General features: G+C 46.3%; 1 protein-coding gene across 2 annotated transcripts in view; it reads right to left on the minus strand.

The window, feature by feature from the left end:
* Positions 1–19,531, minus strand: part of NEURL1 (neuralized E3 ubiquitin protein ligase 1) — a 166,664-nt gene that overhangs the window by 80,032 nt on the left and 67,101 nt on the right. The window contains exon 1 of one of the 2 annotated variants that reach the window (XM_075504620.1): positions 12,773–12,937. The exons of the other annotated variant lie outside the window; for it this stretch is intronic. Within the exon in view, the coding sequence (XP_075360735.1) occupies positions 12,773–12,806 (34 nt within the window). The 5' untranslated portion in view covers positions 12,807–12,937. Of the gene's footprint in view, positions 1–12,772; positions 12,938–19,531 lie in introns of those variants that run through there. 2 annotated transcript variants of the gene reach the window in all.

The following is a 19,531-nucleotide window of genomic DNA, read 5'->3' on the forward strand; positions in this document are numbered from 1 at the left end:
ACCCACTAGTTAATCTGTAATGTATTCCTGCAAAGTAACTTGGGTTACTGCAAAGTAACACTGGCTACTAAGTGAGGTTACAGAGTTTGTCATCAAAATGGCATATTTTTTTTTAGGTGCATTGCTGGCATGAAAGCATGGGAGCTCCACGCCTGACTCCCCCATGGCGCTGTTAACTTCCCGCCTACCTGGCAGAGCTGGCAGAGGGCACAGGAGCAAAGCTGCCAGCCCAGCGCAGGACACCAGCCCTGCTCTCCAGCAACTTCCTGCTGCACAAATAGAAATTATAACCAAGAACTTTTGCCCAGACCAGAGAGATCTCCAGTAGCACTAGAAGTGCTAACCACTACACAATTAAAGTATTTTTTTTCCAGGCAAATAATTTAAGCACTGCTGAGGCAAAACCAGGAGAAAGGGCAACGTTTCTCCCTTTACACAAGAATTTGGCCATCCACACGTGCATTCCTCCATTAATCTGCACTTTCTGCACCACAGTCACAAGTGGATCTAAATTACCGACCTTCCCACTCTCGTCTGGCTCTGCAGCACATGACTTGCACCAGTTTAAACACCCTCTACCAGTAATTAACCTTGGTTTTTTAGCAGACCAGCATCTGAACCTGGACCATTGAATTAAAACATGAAACTTCAACAGCCAGTCAGGGCATAAAGTTACAGTTTATTTTAACAAAGATAAACAGCATCCCTGGCGCGATTCCAAAGAAAAAGCACGAATACTATGCCATCATCCTTCCTAGCAATTCCCGTGCCAGACCCATGGAGTTATTACTTAACGTTTTGCTATAAATAGCTGCTGGAGTAGTCCATACAGGAACTTGTTTTCCTTAGCATCTGCTGCAACAGGTCAGCCAGTAAATGACCAAGGGTGTTGAATCCTTATTGCCTGAGGACAAGAGCACGTAGAGATCTTTCATTTTTTCAAAAGTGATCCCACCTGCTAGCCACCCCCTCCATGCTGAATCTCACAAAGATAGAAAGAAGAGATGGGTCTTGCCCCAAACTGTTTACAGTCTGCATATAAGAACAGAAACAGCTAATAAATGGGAATAAGAGGAAGATAACTTCGTAAGTAATAGTATGTTTTATCTGAATTTCAGTTGATTTGAGTGAATCTGTCAGGACACGTGCTGTTCAATACCCACGGCCGATGTGATTCCTTGTACCAAAGGACAGTGGGAGGTGACTCCACACCTCTCCTGTCACCGTAACAGCACATGAGAGAGCTCCAGTCCTCTCCGATTTGCACAGGCAAAAATACAGTTCAAACTAAAAGCTCAAAGTTCTTTCATTATAAGCCCTCACAGAACTCCCATAAATTTTCATGGTTATTTTCTTATGACTTGGGTAACAGCGTCGACCTCTCAAGTCATTTTGTAGAGGAGGCTACCCAATATTTCTTGTGAGAGGGAGTCAAGGAAGCTTTACCACCCCTAGCTTGGAAACTGTGTCAACATCAATACGTGCAAGCTATGCAGAAGAAAACTTCCCAATGATTCGGTCTTCAGCAATTTTGTACTGCTCCAGACTCACTCACATGACCTTTCCCAACTCAGACGACCAGTTACCATTTACTGAAGTTGGGTAACATATAGCAGGTAACTCGGGAGGAACATCATGAACATAAAAAGATGACTGCATTTCTAAATAGCTGAAGGAAGACAGATGTGCTAGAAAAGCAAGCCAGCTTGGAATAGGAACAACGTGCTGTTTCACAATTCATGCAAAAGGGCATTTTTGCGTATCGGGGTATTGATAAGAGTGGAAAGAGGAAGAAATTCGATGTCACGCAATTCAGAGCATTGTTCCTGATGTAGCCACATTCATGGCGTGACTGCCTTGAAGGTCATGTGCGAATAGGAAACAAGCCTAAAGGGCTCAGGGCCTTTATTCTCTTGGTGGAAAGACACCTACCCTATTTCAGAAGAGCAAGGAGCAATTAAGTGTGGAGGCCAATTCATTCATCCATTTTCCTTGCTTTTTGTAGCTTGAAAAATTGTGGGAAATTGTTTAGTCTTTGTCCAGCTAAGGGGCATTTCCTCTGATAACAAAGACGGCTGGATTTTTTTTTTAGTATATAATTGCACCTGTTTCACTAAGCCACAGTTCTAAATTTTAATTTAATAAGGACCACACTGCATCCCTGACAGATGCTCCTTCCTGCCAGCACACAGAGAGGTGCAGCTGTTGAACTGTAGTCTGCAAATCCAGACCTCTGGGCCATGAAGCATTTCCCTGATTAGTTTTCTGCACCCAAAAGCAGATCTCAATGCATAATCTGAACCTACTGCTGTAAATACAGTACAGAGGAAAAACCCAAAATATTTGTCATCAAACTGGAGTTGCAAAAATCCAAAACTGCTATAAATCTTTATTTTTTCCCAGAGGGTGCATTGCAAAATCACTTCTCTGGAGTACTAAAGTTATTTAAGGTAACTTGCCCATATTTACACTTTATTCCAGCTGCCCACACAATACTACACACCTCCTCCTGCATCAACTGAGCCAGCAGTACCAGGCACGTACGTGTCATGAAACTACTTCTTCAGCCACACACTAAAGATGAAACACATAAAGACTGTCCACAAGGGTTCAGGCACAGATTTCCCTAAGCACAGGATTAAGAGAAGACGGACAGTGTGTATTGTCATGTGTATATAGACAATGAATCTCAAAAGATTCCAGTTATCATATGCTGAAGAACTTCTCGATCTCCTTCAAGCAATTGCCTGTACACTGGTGAGTCTGAAGCTGCAATCACTTGGGACGAGGCATGACCTGGAGTCCCCAGTAAGCAGCTTTGCTGTACGAGCGTTCAGAGCAGAAAGGTCTGAAACCGTGGGATAACTCACGAGTGGGTAAAGAGAGCTCAGGTAGTCACTTTACACATAATGGGACAGAAACATCTTCCAGCAAAATGGCTGAGGTTACCAGATCTCTGGTGAAGAGCACTGTAAGAACTGCAGTCACCTCTTGCAAACATGCTGAATGACTTTAGCAGTCTTTCAAATCTATTTGTAGAACACTTGAAGGATATTTTTCTGCACTTTATCCTTTCTACCATGCGAACAGATAGCCTGAATGTTTTATCCTTTGTATGATAAATGCCATCGCACGTTTGCCTAGAAAGGATACAGGGAGCTGTAATCACTACACCTCCATTTCAGGAATTGATTTCTAACATGATGCAAGATCTTCTACTGCATCCCAAAGACAGCCTTGCCCACTTTCCCACCTAAGCCTGACTGCTAGAAGCCATGCATAGAATAGCATAGCCCAAGGAAAGTAAGATCATTTTACAGCCAGTAACCATCCAAAATCCAAGCAATGAGATACAGAGACATGCTATCTAGATATTCAGTCACCCACCCTTGCTCAAGCAATAGAGCCTTGGGCTGGACAGAAAGGACACAGGTTGTCCAAGAACCTTGTCACAGCCATGCCGCTTGATCAAGGTCTCTTCAGCCAATTTTGCAAAGCCACTGATGGACAGAGGGATTAAGAGTAGAAGGACAGCAACTCCTACCATGCTACCATGCTGCAGGTCCAGCTCCATGTGAGATGGACCAGCACCCATCAGGACTCCCGAACTTGCATTCCTTCTAAATACATAGCTTCACTCAGAATCGGAAAACAAGAAGGCAGCACGACTGATGGTCTCTTTCCCTTTGGAGATGAAAAATCAGAGGGTGGCATTGAACTAGTTTAGGATAATCAGAAAATAAATGGACCAATTTTCCCTTTCCAAGTTGCATGAAATTCACAGCACCAATAATGCCTTTGTAAAAGGAATTAGATTCTTAAGGCTCTATTTTATATTTGATAATCTGATTCTATTTGGTGTGCAAAGACAGAAGTCATTTTGATCTGGGATGCTTTAGCACATTATAGGCACCCATATATTTGTATCCTCCAGAGAGACTTTTTTCTTTTAACTTTTTTTAATCTCGGTCTCTTTGTAAACTGCTATTTTTTAACCTTTGAAAAATACCGGTTCTTAACAACCCTTATGTCTCCAGTCAGTCTCCCAACAGCCCTAGAGAAAAGTAAGGTTTTATTTAAAGTACTTTTAGTTGAGTCAGTGAATATTAGAGATAGACAGATCAGAGCTGAAGTTGTAGCTTCCAAAAATCTCCCCCCAAAAGCCCTTTCCCTTCTCTCTCCTCCTCCCAAAAGCTAACGCCAATGAAACATTTCTGTCTCTCTGTCTTCTGATAGAAAGCCTGATCTGTGCAACAGAAACTAAAATCCAGGATTTATTTCATTCCAAAACCGTATCCCCAACACCCTTGCCACCAAGTTGCCATTTGGCCGGTTTTCTAACATTTAGCTTCTCCAAACAAGAAGTAGTAAAATCATGGAGACATTTTCCTTAAGCAAAAGATGTTTACCAGAAATCTTCTTTACTTTAAAGCAGCAACCAACCCACAGCGAGTATCGCATTTACGCCAGAGCTGTGACGAATGCCTGTTGAGCTGCGGCACTTAAACCACTTGCATTTTAAACAGCAGTTTGTCAAGTGATGTTAATTATTTGGGAGGTCTCTGCTCCTAGAAACATAAACATTTCTTTTTATACTGGTCACATTTTCTTTTCCCTGTGGTGCTTCCAGCAGAGACTGAAATTAAAATGGCTTCTTTCTGTGCCACGGTGTGGTTTATGGCTCAATTCCCCCCGTAGGCTTGCAAGCAGGGGGTAGCATCGCACCAGGGCTCTGCACAGCCTTCCCATCCTTGCTTCGCAGGTGGAAACCTCTTCTCTGCAGGTGGGACAGCTCTCCCAGGCTCAAACCTATCCACCCTCCTTGAGGCTACGCAGCTTTCCCCTGGCTGATAACACAGGTCTGGGACTCGCAACAGCCTGAGGATCACTTGAACTTCGGAAAGCAAGCAAAGGGCTCGGTTGCTAGGAAGCACCGCAGGGAACAGAAGAAGAATAGGCTCTTGCAGGAGTCAGAGTCAAAAAAACCAACCTCCAGACCTGCCAAGGTGCAACTTAAACACGGGCACATGCTTCCTTCAAACCACCTCCCGGTTCAACGGGCACTGCTTTTGAGGTTGCAGCCTCAATGCCTGAGCTCTGCTTATGCCAGGCCACAAGCCTCACAGTTCCTTGAAAAACACGTTTTCAGTCCTGCCCTGGTATCTCACAGCAGGTCCTGCTTTCCCTGACAAGTCTACTGGCCAAAAACTTCCCATGTTGTACCCACGCAGTGCCACATGGCTGCACAGCCAGGTGTATCACAGGGAAAATATGGCAGTGTCAGCCAGAGAACGTTTCATGAAACTGCAGCAAGCAAACCAAAGGCTTTACCTGCAGCGAGACTAAAACCAGTGTTTTCAGAGCCACCCTGAGCCATCTGCAAGTCAGTTCTGGGCACTTTCTCCTCAGGGCTCTGCGTGCTTCAATCCATAAGGATTTCTCTCCAAAGGCAGTCAAAGATGGGAACAGCCTCTGCTATCCAGACCTTTTACAGAGAGGTCACTGCACATCCATCCTGCCCGAGTCAAGCGTTGGGTCCTTTTCTGTTCTCCAGACGTCATCGATAAAGCCTCCTGTGAGCAACTTCTTGAGCCCTGGGGGCTAAACCAGAGCGTCTGGGTCGGTCACCTCCCGTGGGCCAGCCCCACACAGCCCCGGTGCAGAACGGCCCTATTAGGTACAACGTGACGGGGCAAACTCAGACCACGGGTACTTAGCGTTACTTGACCCCCCCCCGTGCTTCCCCTCTGTATTAGGACGCATTTAGTAGTATAGGCAGAAAAGGATGAAAACTGAACCACAAAAAGGAGCTGATATTCATAGCAAGGGGCCTTGGTTTATTGGAAAGACTTCTCATAAAAAAGTGATTTTTAACTCAAGGGAGAGGGCGAGAACTCCAGATTTCTGCTGACGCTGGCTGTTGGGAGGGAGGCAACCAGGAGCACACTGTTTACATTCTGTATCATGTTCATTAATGTATATGGCTTTTATTATATCCCCTTTTTACTATTTTCCCTTTTTCTTTAAAATAAAAGTGCTATCAACGTTTCTAATGGGAAAAATATGTTCATGCATCCGATCAACTATCACGGCTCCCTCTGAGCCCACCCCCTTTGCTGTGCTGTCAGACCCACAGTAAATCTCAGATAAACCAAAGGACTCCTCTCCCCAGCCCCATCAACTGCAGTCATCTTGAATGTTATTTTTAATGCCAACGAATTACAGTGTCTCTTCAAGACACAATCAAGGACAGAGTCCTGGTGAGAATAACTTGACAAGAGCTACAGAGAAGGCAGCTCCGACTCATTTTGGAATAGCTTCACTCAGATAAATACATTTTCAAAGCAAAACACTGTGATTTAGAGGGGGATAGAGGGGATGAAAAACAAATGGACAACAACGCTAACAGGGATCAGCCCTAGAGCAAAGCACAGTGATATGCAGGGCTGCAGCATATGCTCTGACCGTGGGCACTCGTACCGCAAGGCTTGCGGCTGGCAGCCGCACTCTTATTTAGCCTCTGGGAGACAAGATTTCTCCTGACCTCCAGCTTGGTACCCTGCTGTGCCATCAGTAATCCCTGCTGATTCCCAAGGGCAATCGATCGGGATCAATTCTTTGCTTTGCTTTCATTTTCCAGGATACTCCCTTTCCTTTAGGATTAATCTTTTTTAGATTGATCTCAATGCAACCCTCTGCATGTATGGATATCATTAATGTAAAATTCCTTAATAAAAAGAAAGCAGGCCTATCAATTTTGAGATTATATGTCTAGAGACCACCTCTTCTTGATTCCTGCTACATGTCAGCAATGGTAATTGTATTTGTTTTGCAAATTTATTTTGTACTATTAACAACATGAATCTTCTGGCTGCAGGAGTGCTTGTTTTGATTAAGCATGCAAATTATTCCCTAGGACATGTCAGGGGATCCTACGAACCTTCCTGAAGAGACACCTGCTACCTCTAAATTGATTGAATGATAGCTAAACATATCACCCATAATACTTAAGAAAGCAAGAGTTAAGTAAGGAAGAGGTGAAGAAGGATCAGAGGTAAGAACAATTCCACATCGAGGAGGGAGAGGATCAGTCAAAGAGGAGACAAATAAGACAACAAAAGCTGACAAACAACATTCAGTCCCTGGGTCCCACCAGAACAGAGCATCAAGTCGACACAGAAAAGCTAACAGGAAAATGCCATGAAAGCAAAGGACAAAATTAGAACGGGGATGCTCTTTGCTCCCACCACTTGTAGCAAGACCCCTACAGTCAAATACTGCCATAACTAATGAAGGCCTTTCACAACAAATAGAACAGATTTCAAGTATAAACGTGGTTACCCATAAAATCTCTATATACAGAGGTACTACACAGCTCATTTTCAGAAGCTTTGTCAGCAGTCAATGTGCTTTACTATCAGCCACCTTGGGACATTGGCAGGTGACTCACAGGTCAGAGGCATGAACCAAAATAATCTCTGGGAGCCCCACTTTTAGCAAATGCCAACACTGCTTTGGCACCCTGCCCAGGGCCTTCTGCACCAGTTAATCCAACCCTGAGCAGGATTAATTTCTCATACGCACACACACACACTCATTCACTCCCAGGGCTATATACCAATCGTGCTGAAAGCAGAGTGAGTTTAGAAAGAGCCTTTTCTCCCCAGTCCTGTATTGGTTCTCAACAGCAACTGTCTGCAGAATATGGGAGATGTTAACCCCCTAGTGAGGCTGATCCCATCACCAGTCACTCCATCAAATGAGAAGTTACCCCAAAATCTAGACAAAAACTTAGATATGATAAGAATAAAAGTAATACCAATTTGCAAAGAAATCTCACTAACATGAGATAAATGTTGTCAGGTTTTTTTTTTTTTTGCTATTGTTGTTTCTTATTTCTTCTGGGATATTTGCAGTTTTAATTAGGTGTAAGAAGTTGGAAATTATTAAACTTGAAGGTGTGTTTAGCAGCGTGCACTGGAGTACAATTCTGTTTAGTGATATTAACTGCAAGGGTGAAATGTGGTATTTGGAACGGTTATTGCAGTATAGGCAATGAATATACAGGGTGAGAAACAGAGCGTGGAGCTGATTTCAGTACTTCCATATAGATATACCACTCGCTACGCTACAAGGAATTAAAAGAAAGCTAAAAATAGAGCTCTATTGTGCCAAGTAAGAATAAATGAAGTTGCATACAGTAGCTATTTTACACTAGGGAAATGGCCTCCACCCTCTGCTGTTCCCCAAAGCCCTACAGCAGCAGCTCAGCAGCTCTCGCTAGGGCTGAGGGCTTCCACACCTCACCCAAATATCCCATACCTCCCACCAACACATGTGAGCAAGACCCAGAAATTGTTCTCTGGGAGAACAAAACGCAGAGGAAGGACAATGCCAGTGCTTCACACCTCTTTTCAACAGGAATAAATGACCAGCAGGTGCAGGGAAGTCTGTGGAAAATAAGATCCTGATGAAATGGGAAATTAATCCAGCCAGCCAGCCAAAAGCCTAGCGTCATGCAGCGTGGATGGAGTCCTGCTACACCATAACTCCTGCCTCCTTCTCCCTTTTTGTGGCACAATCACACAGCTGTGGCTGCATTGCTCACCAGGCCTATATACATGTGGTAAGGGGAAAATCTGGCCATGCATAATACTTACGTGGGCCTCTATATACACCAAAGACACATGAGCCATTATTTATATTGTATCCACAACTTAAGGAGCATCATCTGCAAGCAGCTTAAAAACTCAGCCATTCAAACTGCAAATCACATCTGTCCATCAGTACTGCTTCCCAGGCTAAAAAGCCCATGCGCTCTCACTAGGGACCTTCTCTGCAATTACATCGATGCCATACAATTACAGTTCGGAAAATGTGGCACAAGATATCTTTTTCCCTGCTCTTTGTAAAAATTATTCCACCGCAAAACACTGATGAATGCCTGTGACATGTGAGTAATTAAAACAAAAATAAAACAAAGCCCTGCAATGAGGGACTTATTAGTAATTATGACTTGTAGGAGGGAAGGTTATTGAGTAAACGTGCAGGTACACACAGACTCGCATATCCCCTGCACATGAATTAATCCACTGCGTACACTCTAGCTAGTCAAAAGCCCTCCGAAGAGATGTGTACATGTTAATCACTAACCTCTGTACATCTACATACACTGAATCCCTCTCCCAGCACAGTGCAGCAGCTTCCTTGGCTAAACCACCACTTTGTGTTAGTTTGGTTCTGAGTGAAAGAGAAAAAAAAAAATACTCAGGTGTTTTTTTTCTCGGACAGAAACTCCTGGATTTGGCCCCCTAAAATTAAGAATAAGATCTTCCACAAATAGCACCTCACTCATAGCCATAAGGAGGAATTAATTAAAAACTACTGCAGCAGGTGACAATTGAATCAAACGCATAACACGAACGTATGTATTATGAGATATGCATCTGTTAGAGATACGTTTCAAGCATGATTAGCTAGCAAGTAGTTTAATATAAATATTTAGTAAACTCTGCCTATGTTATAGGAATACCATAGTACATGGTCATTCTTGAAGAAGTCAGCCTCAGATGAATCAGAAGCAACCATATTAACATTTCCTGTTTAAAATATTGTTAAAGTAAACACCGCAGGTATAGATATTACTTTTTAAATAGCAAGTAAACATCCTGCCCATCAAGGTTTTCTTACCTTTGAGCTTCCTATTTTGACTTTTCTCTTTGCATAGAGAGCTCTGGAAAGCACCCCAAGGACTTCTGTGCATGGCAGTGGGAAAGGGAGAGGGAATGGGGAAGAGGAGCAGAGGCCGTCACGGTGCCAAGCGCAGGGACGTAGATGGAGACTGCATGAGGACGCTTGGGCAATGCATGTCATTTCACAGAGAAGACTGACCAGCTCCCATGTCCCAACATATCAAGGCATCAGATGTCTCCTTTCAAAAATAAAGGTGCTGCCTTTCATGGCACAAGCCCATTGGGGTTTATTTGCTAGCAAGGAATGAAGTCGGAGGTGGGTCTCTCCTAGGAAGCTCAGGCAACTGATGCTTCAGTGCCCTTGGTTCAAAGCTTATTTTTCCTCCCAGTCCCATCAGGTGGGAAACTTTCCTTCAGGTGACTCAGGGCTCATTCAGCACCCACCAACTCCATCATTAGGACAGACTAGCGTGGCTCTCCTGCATTGCCACCGTATCAATGGGAAAGCAGCTTTTTCACTCAAGGAGATGGTTGCCCGTGCAAGCATGCATGTACCTCACCGGATGGCTCATACAGGATCGACGCAGCACTGGCTCGCAGGGCTTCACGCAATAGACCCAAGCAGCAGTGCAGGTCCAGGGACACCCAGCGTCACCACCGCCCACCACGCATCCCCAAGCATCACGCTTCGCCCACCCATGGCTTTCCCTATGCCAAAGGATGCTGAGACTCCTCTGCCCTGCAGGAATGCTGCGTGGCTTTACTTTGCTGCTTGAAAGGAGATTTGCGGGTGAAAGAGGGTAAAATGATGCAAGGAGCTCCTCATCGTGACAGTCTGCGTATGGCTGCACTTGACTACTATAAACCTCTGTCCTTATGTCAGGGCACCCACAGCTTTTGAACATCACCGCCCTAATTTCCAGTTTTTTGAAAGGGTGCCTCCCTCATGATCTGCTTCAGGAGCTTTTATCTCAGTTTACTCTTCCGACTTCGCCAAGGTCAGGGTGGGCCCAGGAGGAGGCAGGGACCCGGCACACCGCTCTGGGAACTCACCCTGGGGAAACTGCCTGCCTCCCCAGGACCGGCTCTGCAGAGCCACAAGCAGCCAGCCCGTGCAGTATCTCCCCATCTGAGCTAATTTTCAGCAAGGTTAAATTACTTAGGTGCTTATGAAAAGCCCAGTCCATCCTTGCAACACAGAGAGGTCACCAGAAATATCTGGAGGACATGAATTTATGCTTTACCTGTGCTTTCTAAAAACAAAGGACGTCAGCCCCCAGGGCTGTCAATACAACTCCTTTCAGTATCGTTACATCCATTTTCAATTATCCTTCAGAGAAATGGATAAGGTTTCAGTTCTCTTTCCCCAGCTATTTTGAGACACATCTGAAACAGAAATATTCAACAGAAAGATGGAACTGGAGGAACAGTAGCCACAGACAAACCACAAGTGCAGATGCAGTCTGTTTTTGTTAAATGTGCTTTGTTGCATGACTTTTTATTATTTAATTTTTTAAAATATAAAGCACGTCCATTTTTTTAAGCATCGCTGTGCTAAACACAGCAGTGCATCACCTCTGAGTATAACACAGCCTGTAGCCCCTCTGTATGAAGAGGGAAATTTGAGTTAATTACCCACATCTCCTCATTAGTTTTTCTCTCCCAATAAAATAAAAATTAAAGAGAACCATGCTTGCTGGAGTAGAATTGCTGAAAGGCAGAAGTTGCAGGATTACTGTGCAGTGCGCTGAAGGCTGCAGGCAGGAAAAAGCCCCAGCAGGAATGCCAAGTCCCTGGCACACGCAGGAAACATATAGAGCTATTATTCTTTCCCAGCCAGTTTTTTTTTTCAAATTCATTCAAATAATGCTTCAAAGGGGAAAAGGCACTTACAGTCGCAAGACAACAGCCAGAGCTCTTTTTTTACGTTGACCCGACAGTACTGCTATTCTGCATGTTGCATGTATACCATGAGATTAGAGAAGAAATAAGGTCAGACCGTGGATGAAACTTCAGAACACAAATGATGAACAAATAAAAATCTCTACTGAGACATGCTTGCTAAGTACCCTTAGGGAGAAATTAATCTACTTCCTAACTATGTCCATTTGTTCATTAAACTATAGAGTTTGGACTTGGTGGAAAATATGAGGAGAATCAGGACTGTAACTTGAATATTCACAGCCAAAGCGTATATACCTCATGCACCTCTATTCAAAGAAAGGACACGAGATACTCCCAGCCCCTGCGATGCTTTACCTGCATCTTTCACACCCATATTTACTATTGTAACAAGGAAGCATCACTGAAAATACACTCATACCGCACTGAACACGCAGCACATTTACTACATCCAAAGTTAAAGAGAACATTTCAGAGAAATAGGCAAGTTTAATACCAAAGGAGTGCAATATTCCCACAAAAGTATTTATGGCATGAGACCTGCGCAGTCAGGGACACGGCTGGTATTGCACGCTGTCTATAGATTGAGATTCTGGTTTAACGGCGGCCTGTGCGGGATATGCCCGTCCCTTTCCAGCTCCCCCTCTCCCCGCTTTACATCACCCAGCGAAGGCAGGCAGCGCGCTGCACTTAACGGCTTCAGCTTCGTCTAAAATCAGTCAATTCGAACCCACGTTCATTTCAAACCCTATCCATTTAAAACGAAATGAACCAGAATTTATGTGAAGAAGAAACCGCTGGCGGAAAGGCAAAGCAAGGTGACTGACTGGGGAGCCTACTCAGCCGCCTGGCAGCGACCTTTACCAGCGCCCCGCGGATCTTCCCCGCGGGGAGCGGCCGGCCAGCGCAGGCAGCCAGCTACTTTCTCCTCGCCCCGACACCCCTCAGCGCGGCCCCGGCAGACGTCTGTCCCCTATCCCCGGCAACGCAGCCAGCCCAGCGGCCCCCAGCCCGGGCTCCCTCTTCGGCCAGCCCGGCTCCGGCCGCGGGGTGCTGCGGGAGCACACGGCGGGCAGCGCCCGCATCCCTCCCCGCCGCCCCCGCCTCACCTTTCCTTCCCCAGCCGCCTCCCGCTCCCCCCCCCCGCGGCGGAGGGGCGGCGGCGGGCCGGCCCTTACCGTAGAGCGGGCTCCTCGTCACCTGCCCGCCCATGGCCGCGCAGCCCGGCGGGGGCACGGCCGGCCCCGCTCCGCGCCAGCAGCCCCCGGCCCACGCGGGAGCCGGCCGCCCCGCGCCCGCAGCCTCCACCCACTCCCGCGCCTCCTGCCGCGGCACCGGCGCTAGGAGCTGTCATGTTTATTTACATAAGAAGGAGGAGACTTCGCGGCTTCCTGAAATAGCTGCCGGCGTCTCATCGGTGCGGCGTGTCCCCCCCGCCCACGCACACACGCACAGTCCCACAGCGCGGGACGCAGCGGGCAAAGGCGTCCCCGCGCGATGCTACCGTCGCCGTGTGCTGCTGGCGGGGGCTGCTGGCCGGGCTGAAAACCCGGCGGTACCCGGCTCCCCGGCAACGCTAAGAACAAAGCAGGGGGCACTGCCAACTCCACTGAAAAAATTTAAGAACTCATTTATAAAATCAAAAGACTTTGGCCATTTGAAACTTTCGCTCCCAGGGGCTTGGTATCCTAGCGCAAAGCCCTAGGATAATAAATTAGAATGGCAAAAAAAAAAAAAAAAAAAAAAGAGAGTTAAAAAAATTATTACCAGACATCACCGCACCAGAGTCTTCAAACAGTCTCTGCCGGTTAATTATTAATTATTTAATAGCAAAGAAGAAGTGCTTGAGATGCAGGATGGTTCGCCACGGACTGTAATAATAAAAACATTACCCCCCGTAAACTCTTTTGTGCGAGGCTTGCATGCTCAGCCCAGATGCAATGCTTCCTGCTCTCCAGCTCATTACCTCTGCCGATGGATAACGGCCAGCGTTATTAAAAGCAGGGGGATGCGGAGGGTGTGCAGGGAGGTGCGCAGGGCACCGCAGCCAGCGTTGGTCCCTCGTTTGCTCTCTGCACCCCGCGGTTCGCGCAGGAGCTTGCTCATTCCCTCCTCTCCATCTCCAGCACCGCACACCCCTGCCCACGCGCACGTCTCCCTGCACCTCTCCCGTCCACTGCTCTAAGGGTAAATTAACACAGCAGGCACCCAGCTGCCACAGCCAGCCATGGTATATCCCAGCTGGCTCATTTAAAACTAGCTCATGCACCTTTATGCTATGCCACAGTCGCTCTTCATTCTGCAATGGAGCGGGAGTCAAACTTATGCAGCCACGAGTGCAGCTCTGCCTCTCAACTCTTACCATAGTGCTGGGCAAATCCTGCCATCCCACTGCCTCCACTCTGCCACCGGAAAAATGAGAAATAAGATTTTCTCTTGCCTGTGTTGTAAGGATTATTGCTTAGGATGGCCGGGTGCTGAGGTCTCAGCACCTCTGGAAAAAAAAAAAGCAGTGCGAAAAAAGCCCAAGCCAAAAAGCACAGTCAGGGTGTTTGCACTAATGCTGCGTGCGTGAGCAAAGCTGTGCCCAGCATTTCCAACCTGCGAGAGGAGCCTCTCCCGAGCCCCCCAGCAGCAGCCAGGCACCACCACCGGCTCACCCACGGGCTCCCGCCTGCCCAGCCGAGGAGACTCACACCCGGACCCCAGAGCCAAGCAGCAGCTCTTCCCTAGCTGAGAAGCAGCGCTCCGCTCCTCCCTGCCCAAAGTCACACTCTGCAGAGCTTACGGCAGCTTCTTGGCAGAAGACTCCTCTTTTTTTTTTTTTCCCCTCCCCTCCCAAACGATGCTGCATTTACAGCAGCAGCGGTGCGGGGTGAGGACGCATCCCCAGGAGCACCGCAGCATGGCCCCCGCACCCCGACGGGTGCAGGACAGCACTTGGGTCACACCAACCCATCACAGCACCCTGCTCTTCTCCCATGCCGCTGGGTGCCCACAGATGCCACAAGGACGTTGCCGGTTTCATTGCCCCCATTCCTGGTGGGCAGCCCACCCGCTCGGGCTGATGGCAAAAGGTCCAGGCGCTTATGCTGTCAACTACCACGTTTCACTTGGAGGAATGAAGATTGACTTGGACGTTCAACCCCAAATTTTCTTCCTCACTTTCTCATTTCAGCTCTGCTTTCCATCCTTACCTTAATCTTGCTACAGCTCTGTGAATAATTGACTTCTTGGTTCACTGCCTCAACCAAGAGATTGCTAGAAAAAAAATATCATTTCATGTTGGCCCAAAACCGAAAGCTTTGTGTGTCTCACTGAACAAAATGTTTCTTTAACTCAAAATGAAGCATTTTATTTTTGGAGTTATTTTTACCTCATTTTTTCAAGTTATGGTCATTGAATCCAGCTCTGAAATGATATCTTAAAAAAAGAAAAAAAAAACCCAACATTAAGCCCTTTGTTTTGAATATACCAAAAGAAAAATTTTGAATTGTTGTCTTTTCAGATTATTTTAATTTTTGCAATTTATTGGCTTTGTTTGTTTGTCTGAGGGGGAGGGTGGAGAGGGCGGACTGCCAGAATGAGTCATCCTGTTTGGCAGAAAATGATAAACAATTTCAATTGATTTAGAAAATGCACTTTTTTCAGGAAAAATCCAGCACCCCCCCTCCTGAACTTCCCCCAATGCTGTGGAGCATCTCCTGGGGGATGCAGCCCCACAGAGCCATCCATGGTAGTCAAACGGCCTGTCTGCCCTGTTCCGTGATAATTCCTCGAGGATTATTTGCCATATGGCAAATCTTTCCTTCACAGCCGTGTCACGCTGGAACTTATTCCTGATTTGTTCTTATCACCTCCAAGTCCATTTCAGACCTTGCCCTTTTCCAAATTCCTCTTCAGTCTTTCGTGTTTATGATTCTTCTCTAGATATAGAGAAAACCTAACTACAACCCTGTTCCTATTTTACAATTCTCTCTGCCAATATCCTCTAGGTCCCCTTGGGGTATTTCTTTGCCCTTGCCAATACGGGCAAGGCCTCCTATTTTGGCATCAAGTATAAAAATCAGTATCATCACCATTTGCACTCCCTTCTAAATCACTGACAAAGGTATTAGGGCTGGACCCAACAGAAACCCAGCCCCTAAATCCATTCCCATTCGTGAACAGCGTCCAGGAAACTCCGGCCAAGCAGCAGCGCTGCTGTCCAAGCCAGGAGGAATCTGCTGCAGGAGTATTTTGAGGCAGTGTCTGATCTTGCTAAATATACTTATTAACCACAAGAGTAGGATGCTGAGGCTGCAGAGGATTTCTGTAGATAGATTAATGGTGTGTGTTAGACTAAAACCTTGAATCTTTCCAAACGGCCGTGAGCAGACAATGGGGCACCTCTCCCACCCCTCCTGGGATAAAACCCCCAGCCCTGGGCATCGGGCAGCGGGTCTGGGTATGAAGTCGAGGGGTCATGAGCATCTGCTTTGCTTCCCTGGTGTCCTGGTCAGAAGGCTAGCAGTCAGCAAGGAGGATGACGGAGACCCACCATGGTCTGGGAAAAGACATCCCAACATGGCCAAACAGCCCATTCCACCCCAACTGATGGAAAGCAGCAGATACACGTGCAGGGAACCACGGCTGGGAAAGCCAGCTCTGCAGAGACCTGCCTTGCACAGGAGGAGACACAGAAAAAGGTACAAAGAGACAGGGAAGAAGGAGAGGATGAAAAATCCATCTCATGGAGATCGAGCATAAGATTATACATATGCACAGGCCAGGACAGGAAAATGAAATTCCAGTTCACGTGAGCCTCATGCAGCTAAAACTCTTTTGGACTGGATTTGGCTCTACGGAGAACTGGAGTTCACTCTTCATAAGCAAGACAAAACAAGCAACAAAACCTCTCTTGATGGGGGTTTCACCCACTTTAGTGGTGCTGCAGGCAGAGACATCTCGCTAAGAAACAGTCCAAAAAGTTTCCTTGAATATCAGTATGGGGGAAAGGAGGGAACTGTGGAAATCAATCTGATATTTGCCATGGACAGTGAATCTTCATGCACGAGTCATCAGCACGAGTCTCTGACTGCTATTAGGGGGGAAGGTTCACCTGTACAGAAAATAGATTTCCTCCAAGAACTTCTGCCACTGTAATGCCAGAGGAAAAATTATGTTCTCAACAGGAAAGCATCCAAGACAAAACGTCTCACCAGCATGTGCTAGTGCACAAGATACAGGGACCAGAGCTAGGAAATCTTGTATTCTATGCATCCTTTTAACCTTAATTTATTACCATTAATGGAGGGGGCTTAGATGAAAGACGTGTCTCTGCTTTCAATTCTTTATCTGTAATGCAAAGATACAGATACTGCCCTAGCAAAAGGTATGCTGATTAGTTGATGTTTACGCAGCCATTTGAGAATATGAGTTATGTCATTATTAAGCATTATTATAAAGCTGCAGCTGTGGATGAAAGCCAAATCTCAATGTGTAAGTCAAAGGAAATTCAAAATTCTGGCTGAAATTCTTAAAATCAAAATCACCACTCATACCTACAAACTACAGCACCGTGACCGCTAACCCAGGCACTCAGTTATCCCAGTACAATTCTCTGCAGGCACAGCAGGAAGGGGAATTTAAGGACAGAGAAAATCTTTAGGCTGAATATCCACCTCACATTTGCACTCAGCGTAAATGAGACATCAGTTGCGTTTGCTTTAGTGACAGGAGCCGCAGCGGCGCAGCGGTAAAGGCTGCCTCTCGGTAGGGCAATGAAGACATCAGAGAGGTGTTATAACGGATGTCCAGGATGCAGATTGATTCCGTGAAGGAGACACAGCAGCGATAGGAGAGCCCGAGGTCTCATGTCACTGCTCGGGGGCTGCAAGCCCTGTTCATGCAAAGCCAAAGCTGTCACGGACATCCCAGGCTTAACTCTGACCCTGCCAGTGCTCAGCATTTTATCATAACCTCCTTGCCCGACTGTCCGCAGGAGTGGAAGAGGGGAACAGCAGGGCTGGAGAGGGGCAGGAGGCTGAGCAACGAGAAGGATTTCCAAGGCCAGGAACTGAACTGACCTCAGGCCAAGTTGCACAACGTTTTTCCATCAGCATGCAAACTCGCAAGCCCCCACTGGATGCTGGGTTTATCTTCAAAGACAGTGACTCAGTGCATGAAGGTGTCAGGAAATAAGTTAATGCCCCAAAAGCCAGGAGTGCCCCCTCCTCCTGGAATACTTTTGGGATACTATATTGAGAAAACGCTGTGGGACAGTACAAGGTAGCAGAGACTGGATATGACAGAATTCAATGTAAGATGTGCCTTGCAATAAAGCATTGCATTGGGCTAACCAGTGTTTCTGAAGAGTAGCTTTTAGATGATACAGAAAGCCTGTGCCTGCTTTGGGGCAATATCCCCTCGAATTTGCCAAAAGCCCATTCCCAAGGGAAAGTATCATGCTGTGCATAACACCGACTATGAATGCCTCCAGTCCTCCCCTTCATTTATACGCGAAATTAACATTAATAGCTTAGCCTCTCACTGCCATTTCAGACTAACTCTTCAAGCACAACAAGATTCAAAAGAATCTTACGCCTATCCAAATGTAATGGAAAATGACGATAAAAGCGTCTCATTAGAAGAAACGTTGTAATTTAAGAAAACAAAGAAATGCTGATTTATAACACTCACCTAATGAAGCTGACCTTTGCTTTCAGAACAAGCATAAGAACCAGAAAGAAAACTAAAGTTCCTATCTTCAAGCAAAGATTTTCTTTAGTCTCATGTGAATATCTTTATATTTACTCTGACTGGAGGCACAGCACAACGACAGCACGGCAGGACCAAGAAATCTGTTATTTCAAGCCCAGTTCTGTGGCCTTTAAATGTTTGGAAACTTCGAACAGTATCATCCCATGTGCTAAGGCACTACGACAGCCTTTAGTGACAAAAGCATAGTATTTTTCCACACAGAGCTACAGGGAATGCTGGTACAATATATATACTTTTTATATAAGTAGCTCATTCACACTTTATCGTAGGCAATATCCAAACTCCGCACTGAAAAATGAAACTACCAGCTGGAATCATCAGCATTTTTATGGCAGTTTCCCTTTAACACGTGACTGTTGAGCAAACACCACATTCGTTTTCACAATATTCCTGTAAGAAGAGGTGATGCCTCTCTGCCTGAGCTGAAGAAGCATATTTTGAGCTTTTGCAAAAAGTTAAGTGAGGATCTTGTGAGCAACAGGTTAATTTGCTCTAGCAAACTTCATTCAATGCCCTCTGGAAAGAGCACAGGCAGGAGCTCTGTGAAACCAGAGGTAAATAAGGCAATCAGAGAGCACCGGCACCAGGGTACAAATGAAGGTTAGATAGACAGCTTCCACTCCAGCACGTGCAAGCTTTTGAGAGCTTGACTTTGTAATATTAATAACGTTCCCTCGGCATAGAGGCGTAATTTCTAAAGATTTTTCTTAGCAAATACAGTGACAGGAGAGAATAACCTCTGTGCTTCCCGTCCCACCCTTTCTGAGAAAAGCCTCTCGCTTGCATGCACTGATGTTTGTAACCAAGAAAAGGCACCGTTTGTCGTGTAAATATTAGCCCAGCAGAGAAACACCTTTTTATTACCCTGTTGAAAGTCCTTCAGAAAGGGCAGCGAAGGGCAGCGAGGTGCAAGAGAAACCTTCTGGGCTGGCAAGGCAGGCAGGCAGGAGCACGCCACACGTCCACGAGACAACGTCCCCCACCACGCGTGCCCGCACAAAGTTTCAGCCTGGACTTGGAAAGGCTACTGGGGTCGCAGAGGAAAGTCCCCGATCCTCTCCCAGGACTGGCTCCCCGTGCACCCCTTCTCACCCCGAAACTTCCCTGCCTCCTGCTGCACGGCCATCCTGTAGGAAACGGGATTTATTTACAAAACTTGCCCTTACAGGGCTGTT

The sequence above is a fragment of the Mycteria americana genome, chromosome 6 (assembly GCF_035582795.1).
Source record: "Mycteria americana isolate JAX WOST 10 ecotype Jacksonville Zoo and Gardens chromosome 6, USCA_MyAme_1.0, whole genome shotgun sequence".
NCBI lineage: Eukaryota > Metazoa > Chordata > Aves > Ciconiiformes > Ciconiidae > Mycteria > Mycteria americana.